This window comes from Arachis hypogaea, chromosome 13 (genome assembly GCF_003086295.3).
Source record: "Arachis hypogaea cultivar Tifrunner chromosome 13, arahy.Tifrunner.gnm2.J5K5, whole genome shotgun sequence".
Taxonomy (NCBI): domain Eukaryota; kingdom Viridiplantae; phylum Streptophyta; class Magnoliopsida; order Fabales; family Fabaceae; genus Arachis; species Arachis hypogaea.
The window spans coordinates 32,990,246-33,003,622 of record NC_092048.1 but is presented as its reverse complement, the minus strand read 5'-3'; the positions used below and the strand labels follow the sequence as shown (position 1 = coordinate 33,003,622).

At 36.1% G+C, this 13,377-nt stretch overlaps 1 protein-coding gene across 1 annotated transcript; it reads left to right on the top strand.

The window, feature by feature from the left end:
• Nucleotides 1-1,529: 1,529 nt before the first annotated feature.
• LOC112737987 (ethylene-responsive transcription factor 4) lies at nucleotides 1,530-2,784 on the top strand. The gene has a single exon (XM_025788188.3). The coding sequence runs from the start codon at nucleotides 1,850-1,852 to the stop codon at nucleotides 2,483-2,485; it is 636 nt and encodes a 211-aa protein (XP_025643973.1). The 5' UTR covers nucleotides 1,530-1,849; the 3' UTR covers nucleotides 2,486-2,784.
• Nucleotides 2,785-13,377: the final 10,593 nt, after the last annotated feature.

The following is a 13,377-nucleotide window of genomic DNA, read 5'->3' as shown; positions in this document are numbered from 1 at the left end:
TGAAAAAGAGTTGCTCAAGAACCTATAATGAAGAACAGAGCAAGATATAAGAGAAGAGGTGGATGTTACAACGATGGTTGTCAAAGTTCCGGTGGCAGAGAGAGAGAGAGAGAGAGAGAGAGAGAGAGAGAGAGAGAGAGAGAGAGAGAGAGAGAGAGAGAGAGAGAGAGAGAGAGAGAGAGAGAGAGAGAGAGAGAGAGAGGTCGGCGTAAAGAGTGGTTGATGGCGACAGAGATGGGGTGGCGACAGCGGTGGTCCTTGCAGTAGATGGCAAGAGTGACGGCGACTGAAAGGAGAGAGAGGGATAATGGTGATGGTGGTGAGGGTTTAAATGAGGAGAAAATGTTCATGATTTAAATTAATGCCGTTTTTATCGTCGGAATTATGGGTCACCGAAATGCATCGTTTCACTAATTGGAGTTATCGTGATTTTTTCGACGGTAAAGGACGTGCCAATTTATCTTATTTTCCCTCCAAATTTTATTGGTGGATTTACCGTTGAAAAACAGAATCTATCGGTAATTACTTAACCTTATGAATTTGTTGTCGTTACCGTCGGTAAATTCGACAGTAAATTCGTCGCTATTCTGCGATGCTAAATCCAATAATAAATCTGACGGTACTCAACGTTTTTTTTTGTAGTGTCATATTAGATATACATTTTTACAAATCCCTTAAAAACTATATCATAATCGATTTAGTATTGATCTCTAGTCTTGAAAAGATTTAAGAAAATAATTTCAAAAGTTTATAGAATAATGTTTGATCTCATCTAAGTTATTTAGACTTGAGAACGCTTGTAGAAGCAATATCTAAAGTTCTTATATCAATATTTGATCCAATCTAAGTTAAGGTTTAGCAGAACGACTAATCTACACCGACTAATCTTACACCACCTTGTCTGGAGTAGAAATGGTGAGAAAAAAAAATTTAAAAGGTTTTTTTAAAAGAAAATCTAATGGATATATAACATTTTAGTTATACAAATAGAGATTTTGAATAATAATAAGAGTAAACATTAAAGTTTGTGCAAACGACTTTCATATTATTACACAGTTTGGTTTTGAATAAATTTTTATTAACTTTGAAAGCTTTTGAAAAAATGATTCTCACGACATATATTGATCTTTTCGTACACTTTTAATAACATTTTTAATATATATGTTGAACAAATAAATTCTTAAAACCTTTTATTTTAAGATAATTATGTATAAAAAATATAATTATAAGGTAAAATAGTATCCTTATCTAAAATTTATTCCATCTAAAGAATTTGTAGTGTAACAAAAATTTGTTGAAAATCACAAGATTCAATATGAAGTATTTTGAAAAACAATTCTGATAATAACATAATCATAATATTGGATAAAAAAATATAGTAAAAGTTAAGGAAATTATATTTCTACTACTATTTAGTACACTATTAAATGTATATATCTTTTATAATATGTAAATTATTTATTATTTTATTAATTATTTCGATACTAAAAACATATATCTCATAAAAATTAAAAAATAAGCGTATATAAAAATATAAAATAGTATATATAAGATAGGGAAAGAGACAAGGTGAAATGCTAAGGCAAGAGGTGTGCTAATTGAGTGGCGAGAGGTGAGTAGTTAGCAGTTTGCTCGCAAGTGAAGCCACGTTGTATAAGCAGCTAGCGCCTAAAGGGGGCGTTGCTTTTCCGCACGCACGCAGAGAACACACCACACCCTCTCTTTTCTCTTTTCTCTCTCCACTGTTTCCTATAAAGTCCGTCCCACTCCATTTGCTTCCCCCTCAGATACACATTGTCTCCATATTACAGGCTCAACTCAAACTCACAACAAACTCTGCATCACGAATATGGCACCCAGGGACCTACCCGCTGTTCTTTCCGGATCCAACTCGATCCAACCACTCTCCAGAGAGATCCGATACAGAGGGGTGAGGAAGAGGCCATGGGGCCGCTACGCCGCCGAGATCCGCGATCCTGGCAAGAAGACACGTGTCTGGCTCGGCACTTTCGACACGGCTGAGGAGGCTGCACGTGCCTACGACTCCGCGGCACGTGAGTTCCGCGGACTTAAGGCAAAGACCAATTTCCCCACCCCGTCGGAGATCATCAACAGCCCCGCCGCGCGTAGTCCTAGCCAGAGCAGCACTCTAGACTCTTCCTCTCCTCTGCCGCCGGCACCCACGCCGCCAATGCTCGACCTCACACTCTCCCCCTTAGCCGCCTCCGCCGACACAACGATGGTGTTCCCGGTGGCTCGCCCGGTTATGTTCTTCGAAGCGTTCGCTCGTGCTGGGATGTGCGGGTTTGACCGCCCCGTTGCCGATTTTCGACGCGCCGCTGTTGCCGTTGCTGCCTCCGGCGCAGCGCATAGCGATTCTGATTCGTCCTCGGTCGTGGATTATGAGCGTGTGCCTCATCGGAGACTGATGGATCTTGACCTCAACGTTCCTCCTCCCCCTGAGGTAGCCTGGTCTGGCGGTTAACCGTTTTATCAAGAACCGCCGGTTTTCTGGCCGTCATTACTCGTTTCTCTCATTTGCTTTTTGTGGTTCGTGGTAAATTTGTAGCAATTGTTTTTGGAAGGAAACATAAACGCTCTCGTGTGAGAAACATAGCATCAGAGAGTGGAGTTGTGTTAGTAGCTGACTTTTGAACTCCGCACGATGTGTAAATAGAAGATAAAATAGTTAACCAAAGAAGAAGAAGCAGGGCTTCGTTTTTCTGTTCTCTGCTGAATGTTTTTTCGCGACGGAGAAAATGAGTATCTCACTGTTTTTGTTCATTAACGTTTCTTTATATATAAAATGGCGTTTCTATGTTGATCAAAAAATTCGTTGCTATTTCTTTGTTTATTTACTCTCACGGCTGGTTTTCATGTGACGGATAAATAGACAAGAATAAGAACGTGGAAGAAGATTGTTTTAACTTTTAATTGCAGATGTCTTGGGATTTTTTCTTGACTGGATTAATGCGATTTTTTTTTGTGATTAGGATTAATGCGATTTGAATAATCATTTAAGGGCCACTTATATATAAAGATTGAAAAAATATTTTTTTTAAGTTATTTATTTAATTATGATTAAAAAATATATTCTAAAAAACATAATAAATTAATAATAAAAATATAAATTATGAATCAAATTAAGCCATAATTTTTGAAATTATCTCACTCTATCATTACATTACCTCACTGTTTATGATCCGTTAGTTTTTTATTATACCGGGCAATTGGATTTTTTTTAACCACTCAATTTTTAGTATCTTATAATTAATATTAGTAGTTAGGGAGCCACTTAGATAAAGACGTTTAAAACGTCTTTTTTTAATATGTTTTTAAGCAATTAAAATTTAATACATATAATTAGTCATGGCATGAATGGCAACAATTGGGCCAACAATAGCTATCACCTTAACAATTGGGTAATGGCCCAAGGGGATCCAACATCATTACCGAATGGGAAGGAGGGTGCAGGGTTGGGCCAAGGAAATAGGGGGCGAGCTGTTAGGGATTCGGGTCCAAGCTTCGGGTCTGGCGCCGATCCAGCAATGCAAGGAGTGGTTCGTGGGTTAGGGGAACACGCCAGAAACCTTGCAGACGAGGGCGCTCTACCCTTTGAGGACGTTGTTGTGCAGGGTAACTTGGACCAGGGGGGGCGCAATGGTGGAGTGCGACTATGCCGGTGATCCGCGAGAGGGTTTAAGCGGTTGAGGAGAGTTGAAGGGGCTGCTGGTCCAGGTTGAAGCCGCCCCTAGCCTTACCGGTGATACGCGGGAGCTGGTCCTTGCTGGTGGTGAGATGAAGGCGGCCAGTGGGGCCAACGTGGTGGCGGGAGGAGGGAACCGGTTGGAAACGGAAGCTGTATTGGGTATGAGGAAAGAGCTACGTGAAGATAGAAGTACCGGGTTGGAAGCTAATGAAAATTCTAAAGTAATTGAAGGACCTCTGGGAGCTAGAGCAAAACAAAAATGTCAAGAGATCCGTGTACTAACAAGGGAAAGATGGTTGCATGGGCAAGGACGGGTTCCAAAGGGGTCCCTCCAGTGGAGTGTGCTAATGGTAGACTTGCACCAGTGGAGGTAGTTGCTAATGTAGAGGAAGCTAATAAAGACCTGGTCCTCTTTTCGCTTGATGGTAATAACCTGATGGTTCAGAATGAGGGAGAGGGTTACGCAGACACCGAAGTCCATATTGAGGAAGAAGGACAAGGCAGTGCTGTTGAGGACAACAGAAATGAGCGTGAAAGCTTGGAAGACCAAATGTTGGAAAACCAAAAGACTTGGGAGTTAGCAAAAGAATCAGGAGCCATGTTATGCAATGAGGAGGATGACATAATGGCTATTCTCCAAGAACAGAATGAAGAAATTGCTCGGAAAAGAAGGGAGGCAAAGCAGAAGGCTAAAGCAAGGCGGAGCAGACCTAAATTCCATAAGAAGGTGTGTAATATTAATTTAAAATGATTGTTAGTTCATGGAATGTTAGGGTCTAAGGAGGGACAGAAAGTTGAGAATGGTGAAAGATCTAAAGAACAAATGTAGATTGTGTATGTTAGGACTGCTAGAAACCAAATTACAGATAGTCACAAAGTTTGATGTGTTGAAAATTTAGGGTAGAGGTTGTGCGGGGTGGGAGTATGTAGGCTCCGATGGTGCTTCTGGTGGGTTGTTGTTAATGTGGGATGAGAGTTTTTTTAAAATGACAAATAGCTATAAAGGTGAGAGATGGCTGTATGTTGAAGGTGTTCTGTCAGAAAATTCTATCAACTGTGCTTTCTTCTTGGTGTATGGTGCACATATTAGAGATGAGAAACTGGTTGTGTGGGAGGAGTTATGTTACGTGGCTGGGTTATGCCAGGGGGCCTTCTGTTTTCTGGGAGATTTTAATGAAATTATACAGGTGGAGGAAAGGCGAGGCACTGATAGCTTGTCTTTGTCAGCTCAAGAGTTTAAGGATTGGATAAACGATATGGGTTTGGTGGACTTGCCGATTACTGACCGGAAGTTTACGTGGTTTCGAGGACGTTCTTATAGCCGCATCGACAGAGCCCTGGTTAACCTGGAATGGCTTGAGGCATTTCCTGAAACACACTTGAGAGGTAGACCACGGGGCTTGTCTGATCATTGTCCTATTATAGTGGAAGATAAGAGAAGTAGGGATGGTCCGAGGCCGTTCCGTAGCCTTGATTCGTGGTTTACTCATGAAGGGTTTCTAAGGATGGTAAAGGAGGAATGGCGAGGATTAGGAGCTATACAATTCACCGATAAATTGAAGGCTCGAATGGGTCCTCTGGGAAGATGGCATAGAGACAACTTTGGTGACATAGACAAGAAAATCACAAAGTTTGAAGATGAAATTAAGAAAATTGATGACCTGGTTGGAAATGGGACACATGATGGAACACTGGAAGCTAGGAGGAGGGCTTTAGTTACTTGCTGTGAGAAGTGGTATGTGAGGAAAGAAGTGCACTGGAAGCAGATGTCGAGGTCTAGGCATGCGAGACACATGGACAAGAACATGAGGTATTTTCATAACTTAGCTTCAGCAAGACGGAGGAATAATAGAATTGATGCTCTGGTCATTAATGGGAGGCTGGTAAGAAATCAAGCTAGGATTAAAATTGCAATAAGGGAGTTCTACAAGGAGTTATATCATCAAGAGGAGTCTCCGATGGTGGGGTTCAGAGACGGATTAGTGGAAAGGATTAATGAGGAGGATGCTAAGGCTATAGAGATATTACCAATACCTGAGGAGGTTAAAGAGGCAGTGTGGGACTGTGAATCGTCCAAGGCTCCAGGGAGTGACGGATACAACATGAACTTTATAAAGAAGTGCTGGGGGAAATTGGCTCCGAATTCACGACAGCTGTACTGGGATTCTTCCAATCTTCAAGGTTGCCGACTGATGCTAATGTAACTTGGGTGGCACTCGCCCCTAAGTTTCCTGGTACTAAGGAAATTAAAGATCTGCGTCTGATTAGCATGGTGGAGTGTGTGTATAAGGTTATCTCGAAGTTGCTAGTAAGGAAGATGAGAGCTGTTATGCCTGGGTTAGTGGGTGAGACGCAGAGCACTTTTGTCAAGGATCGGAAGATTCATGATGAGGCGCTTATTGCATGTGAAACAGTTCAGTGGATCAGAATGAGAAAGTTGAAAGCGGCAATAATAAAGTTAGACTTCCAGAAAGCATATGACAGAGTAAGGTGGAAATTCGTAGACCTAGTGTTGCTGAAGATGGGATTTGGACAGAGATGGAGGACGTGGGTTATGGAGTGTGTGAGTACGTCCTCAATGTCAGTATTGATAAACGGCTCGCTTTTTAAGCCGTTCAAGATGGAAAGGGGCCTGCGACAAGGTGATCCTTTATCTCTGTTCCTCTTTGTACTTGTTGTGGATGTCTTACATAGATTGCTTGAAGAAGCAGTTAGGAATGGTCGATTATCACCTCTGTTGGTTGGAAGAGATCATATTCAGTTGTCGCACCTACAGTTCGCTGATGATACTATTTTGTTTTGCCCTTCTGAAGATGAGACCATCAAGAACTATAAGAGGTTGCTTCGGTGTTTTGAGTTGATGTCAGGCTTAAGTATTAATTTTGAGAAGTCGAGTTTAATTCCTATTAACTGCGATGAGGAGTGGGTACGACGTATGTGTAATGTGTTAGGCTGCAAGCAAGATTCCCTTCCAGTTAGATATCTGGGCATCTCATTAGGCGCGAACCCAAGATTGGTCAAGACGTGGAAGTCAGTAATAGATAAAGTGGAGGAGAAGCTCAGCCTTTGGAAAGCCAAGGTGCTCAATAAAGCTGGTAAGTTGGTGCTTATTAAATCTGTGTTAAATAGCCTGCCGGTTTATTATTTGAGCCTATATAAGATGCCAAAGGCTGTTGCAGAGAAATTGATTTCTTTACAAAGAAGATTTTTATGGAGTAGGGAGGATGGAAGATATGGTATGGCCTTGGTGAAGTGGGAAGTGGTACAGGCTCCTAAAAGGTTAGGAGGTTTGGGAGTGGGAGACGCTGTAATACGTAATACAACTCTTATGTTTAAGTGGTGGTGGCGATTCTCTAAGGAAGAGTGTCCGTTATGGAAGAAGGTGGTTTGCTCGTGTAATAATCTGAATCCAAATGAGCTACTATCCTCTCAGAGACTACCTGATCCGGGGGGGGTCCGTGGAAGGAGATTTGTCAACTTCAGTTCAAAAATCAAGAAGTTAGGCAGAAGATGATTACTGGGTTGGCTATGGAGGTGAGTGATGGGAGACGTACTCGATTCTGGGAGGATGTTTGGATTGCTGAAGGGTCTTTTAAAGATCGATTTCCCAGGCTCTTCTCGGTTTCAAACCAAAGAGGATCAGTGATTGGGGATTGTGGGTTTTGGGATGGGTTATCTTGGATATGGAACTTCCAATGGAGACGAGAATTGTTCCAATGGGAGGTGGATCTAGTGAACCAGCTTCACAACACTTTAAGAATAGTCAAACTTGCACTTGGGAGAGAGGATAGACTTGTGTGGAAATATGATAAGCAAGGTGTCTTTTCTACTAACTCATTTGTACAGGTGTTGTAGGTAGATATGGCTCCAAAGGATATATCAAGTTACAGCTTTACTAGGTCTATTTGGAAAGGGCTTGTCCCTCCTAGAGTGGAGTTATTTGTTTGGTTTGGTTTGATTGGCAGGGTCAATACTAAGGAGAGACTGCGTCGGTTAGGGGATATTAACCAAGAAGATTCTCTTTGTGTCTTATGTAAAAGAGGTGATGAGAATGACTACCATTTGTTTCTTGGCTGTAATTTTTCTAGGCAGGTTTGGTGTGCTTGGATATCTCATATTGGTTTGCAATGGGTGTACCCGGGTACAGTAAAGGAGCATTTCTAGAGTTGGACAGAGTTCTCACTTAACAGGGGGGAGCGCAAGAGATTGATGGTATGCTTTTGTGCCATTATGTGGAACATTTGGTTGGAACGGAACCGGAGAATTTTTCAGAATAAAGAAAAAGGAGCAGAGGAGAATATAAACTTGTCTGTTCAGAGTTACACGGAGTGGTTAAGTGCTGATCCCTTCTGTTGTTGATGGCAATGCCGAAGATGACAGAGGGTTTTATGGGTAGATCAGTTGGTTAGGATATTAGTTTAGTTTTGTGTCGTTGTCTTCTGTCCTTGCTCCACTTCTTGTGTTGAGCTCCTTCTTTCAAAAAAGAAAAAAGATCAGATAAATTGATTTGGCCAAAAATTCGATAAATTATACAATCGGTTTAAATTAATATTTTTTTATAAAAAATAATTACAATATTTATATTATAAAAAATGACTAAAATATTCCTTTATATATATATATATAAAACTCTAAATTCTAACCCTTTTCTTTTCTCTATGTCATTATAGGATTAGAATTTAGAATTTTTAAAATTAAAAAAATTATATAATAAAAATATTTTATTCATTTTCTATAATAAAGTTACTGTAGCCATTTTCTATAAAAAAGAATATTAATTTAAATCGGTTTCAAAGTTTGGTTTACCGATTTTTTAACCAAATCAATTTGTCTGACCTAATTTTGACAAAAATAATCTAGTTTAATCAATTATATGTATTAAATTTTAGTTAATAACAAACATCTTTAAGAAAAAGACGTTTTAAGCATCTTTATTGGAGTGTCTCCCTAGTAGTTATCTATAACAATATATAATAGGAATACAGAGGGTTTGGTGTCCAATATTTTTTTTTCTATTTTACCCCTATTTTTATAATCTAAAACTACATCCTTAATCACGTACTCACGTTCTGTAAATATAATGATAATTAGTGTCTAAATTTAAATTCCAATATTACTCTTAAAGAAAGGTTTATTATTAAAAAAATTCTTTTGTCAATTACGTTAAATAAAAAAATTTCTACCTATTTTTTTTACAATAACCTCACTAAGATATTTTTATTGGATGTAAATTATTGTTACAAATATTTTTATTAAGATATGTTTTTAAGGAATAAAAGTAAAATAGTTCAATAATGATAATTTTTTTAAAAAAATAAATTTACACTAATAATTTTTCTCTTCTAATTATTAACGTACTTTTCTAATATATTCTAAGTACCTACACAATATATAATATCAATTAGTGTTCAAATTTAAGTTCCAATATTTTTATTAACGAGAGAGGTTTATTATTTTTTTTAAAAATTTACACACAATAATTTTTGTATCAATATATCATGATTCATTTTAAAAATAATATTTATTCATCTAAGTTATAGAGTGTTTTAAAAAATCATATTTAAATAATTTTTTTATCTTTTAACTATTTTATAGTTTTAGATTCAAAACTTTGTATTTTTTTTATTCAAGGTTTATTTTTATATTTTATTTTAATTCTGTTATTCAAAACTATTAATATGAATTTTAATTTTTAGGATAAATAAAAAGATGAAATTTTTTATAAATTAAATTATTGAAAAACTTATTTATTATAGAAAAAGTCAAGTGTATTTCTTGATTATAAGAATACATATAATTCACTTTTGAATATAATCAAAATAAATATAAATTTATTCAATTTTTTAAAATTTACATTAATTATTAAAATTATAATATAATGAATGTACTCTTATACAAATATAAAAACGATTTCATAACTATTTTTTTTTGTTAGGAGAAAACATGACTTAATAGGCATAAAGTCTAATTTAAACAACTATAGATAAGTAAAATAAGTAACAAAAAACGGACATAAAATTTAATTTTTTTTGTTATTTGGTATAAAAATAAATATAATAAAATAAATCATTATTCTCATACATAATAACATAAAATTTGACATTATCCCTTTCTAGAACTATTTATTTTTTTTAGTTTTTATTCTTATTTTTGTGCTTTATTTTAATTTTGTTAAACAAAAAAGTTCTAATATTATTTAACTTTAATTTTTAACTTTTACCACAAATAAAAATATATGACTTTGTGTGTATTAAATAATAAAGAAAATACTCGAAACAGAGAAAGTTAAGATTACTCTTTCATTATATTTATAAGAGTGTAAATTATTCGCACAAGTGTTACAAGACCTTTTTTTTAGTTTATTTTTAAATTAGTATTCACTTTTGATTGTAATAATTATGAATTAATACATGGTGATAACTAATTGCGATTGTAGAGAAGATCGAAGGAGAAGAAGAGAGAACAAGCCAATATAAGCATGGGGATGAGCCAATGATAAATATGTAGTTAGATAATGGTTAAAAAAAAGAATAATGAAAACAAAAATTAAAAATTCTAAAAGAATAATAAAACTAAAGATAATTTGAAATGTTGAATATAAAATTATTAGAAATAAAAGTTTTTTAGCCATTAAAATTATACGAAAGAAAAGAGTGATTTAAATATAAATTTTTATATCTACTCTAGATTAAATAAAATTGAGAAATAAATAAATTTATAAATATTTATAATTTTTTATCTTCATTGTTACACATAATAACAACTTAATGATTTAAGTATTATACCTAAATTAATTTAAATTTAATTATTCTATATATTAAAAAAATTAAATAACTTATAGATTTTTTTTATTTTTTATTTAATTATTCTATACAAAATTTTTGAATGCTTGATATCTTAATTTTTTTTAAATGATAAAATATGATTTAATAAGCAAGTATGAAAAATAAATATCTAAATAATAGTTATACATCTAGATATCTAAATCAAACAAAAAAATAATTTTTTTAACAAATCTTTAACAACTCTAAAGTTAATACTGTAACACCCTAACTACCAAAGCTCGCACTTCCGGCTGCGCGACTCTGATAGCTTGGACATTACGACGACACTTATATTATTTAATACTAAAATATGAGCCTGTTTGAAACTTTAAACCGCAATACCGCTCCCAAAGATACTTTCGTTCGATAACGTACATCCATAAATACCATTCAACTTACAACAACTCATAAAGAGTACATCCATATATATACATAAATATATATAAATAATATTACAAACATAATCCAATACAATTCCTATCCCTCTTACAGATTATATCAAGATAAAGGCGAGGGTACAATAAACCATAACTAAAATAATATAGAGCATCACAACAACAATTAAATAAGCTCTTCGTAACTTCTGCGCCCATATCCTGAAAGGGGAAAAATGTAGGGGGGGTGAGAACATCATCCTCGAAAGGGTTCTCAGTAGAGGGTTTTTGGGAATTACTGTAATAGGATACATGAAGATAATCGCACCAGTGATTAATAACCGTCTTATGCCTCTTTTCAAAAACAACGGTTTACAATAAAAGAGGAATCGGAAATCTTTTCTGAAAGAGGAACAGTTCAATTCTCAAAAACTCAAAAGCCTTTCAAAACGGTTTATCTATGCTGAACCAAAGTAGCCTTTCATATTTTATTCCAAACCAGAAACACAAAACCGAAATCAACCATCAGTTCATCTTATTCCAACCACGGCCCTAGGCCCAAACAATCCAACCAGCAACCAATCACCACAATCCAACAGAGTCCCAGATGCAAACACGGATAGGAAGTTCAAGCACAAACAAACAGTTATTACAAGTAAAACAGTTAGCAATTAATCACATAGGCAAACCAAGTATAATATGCACACCCAACCAATGTCACACAAATGCATATGATGCATGCCTGTCCCTAGTGGCTGATGATATCATCTGTCGGTTATAGAGCCAACCCGACAAGTCCTGGTAGCTAACCATTGGACTGTCCCTCTGTCGTGCATCCCCAACTCGAGTTATACTCATCATAAACTTGATCATAATCATGATCCATATCCATCACCCTCACTGGTGAATATTTATCCATCACCATCACTGGTGAATATTTATGGGGGCGAGCTCATCCGGGACTTTCACAGTGCCCGGCCACACTTACGACATAGGGTCAACAGAGTATCAAGTCTCAACCTGGAGCACGTGGTGGCTAGCCACTGCTACTACCCAGGGAAACTCGTGTCTCAGATAGTGGAAGTACAACATTCACATTTATCAATGATTCAGCATAAACATGCAATCAATCTCATCCATGGATCAACATCCATCTCAGCCATCCGGCTCACGGTCCATTCCAGAACCAGCCAATATTCATATCATACACAGCCATTCTGGCTCACGGTTCAATCCAGAACCAATCAATATTCATAATCATACATAGCCATTCCGGCTCATAATAAAACAGCACTTCCACCATTCAAAATCATCAGATTTATGAAATCGGCATTTAAGCCATAAATCATTTTCTCAATTCATTTCACTTTGAAATCGAGTTTCAACTCTTTTCAGCCTTGGCTTTAAAGATCTCATTTCTCAAATCATCTTAGGCTCATAAGCCACTTTTACTCAAGGTAAATTCCCCTTTGAAAACAATGCCACTCTCGGCATCCTCTTTCCAAACTTCCATAACCATGGCAAGTTAAAGATTTATTTTGAAACATTCAAAATCATCCATTCGACAATGGGATTTTATAACAAAGTTTCTCGGTAGAGTCCCAAGTCTTTAGGGGAAGGTCAACTTACATCAATTCTTTAAAATTCATTGAAACTCTTAAAATCATAGATTCTCGGTTCAAGTAAATAAAATTGAATTTATTATGAAACCGAACCATACAAAATCACAAATTCCAACCCGGTCCAAAAATCAACTCATTTGAAACAGAACCGGTTCATTTGAATCAAACCGCTTTCAGATTTCTTTTTGGAACCCATTATTCCAACTCTTCCAAAATGCCTCAAACTTGATTACTCAATCAAAAGTCTAGGTTCCTTTAAAAATCACTAAAAACTCCTTTTTGTATTGAAATCAATATTAGAGCATCATTATTTCCTTCAGTGATTCAAACGGTAAAAATAGTTCAGTTCTAAATACGCCGAACTCAACGTATAAGGTTCATCAAATAAATTAAGCTGGAAAGCGTAAATATCCTCTTAATAAATCAAATAATACAATTTCTTAAATCCAACCCTTTTAAATAACCGTTCAAACAAGACTAAGATTTTATAGAAATTTCGGCAGCACCTCCCCTAAAACTTGGACTTTTGCCACCCGGTTCGGGTCCCAACTAAACCGTTCCTCATTCCTTTTCAACAACACAAAATCAGAAATCAATTCAAATCAAACTAAATCCAATAATCGCCTCAGTGGCGTATCTCAAGGATACTATTTCAAAATCAACTCAACATCAATCGATTTAACTCATTTCCAAAGCTTTAAAGAATCGATTCAGCAATAAATCATTTGTCCGAAACCAAGTCAATTAAAGTAAACCAGGCTGAATTCAAAAGTGTTCTATCTTTCACATCTTCCAAATAATTGACTCAATTCAAACCAATCCTCAACGGATTAAACTCATCTCAAATC

Bases quoted from the DNA above. Each gene is read 5' to 3' on its own strand.
- LOC112737987 (XM_025788188.3), top strand. From the start codon at position 1,850: ATGGCACCCAGGGACCTACCCGCTGTTCTTTCCGGATCCAACTCGATC.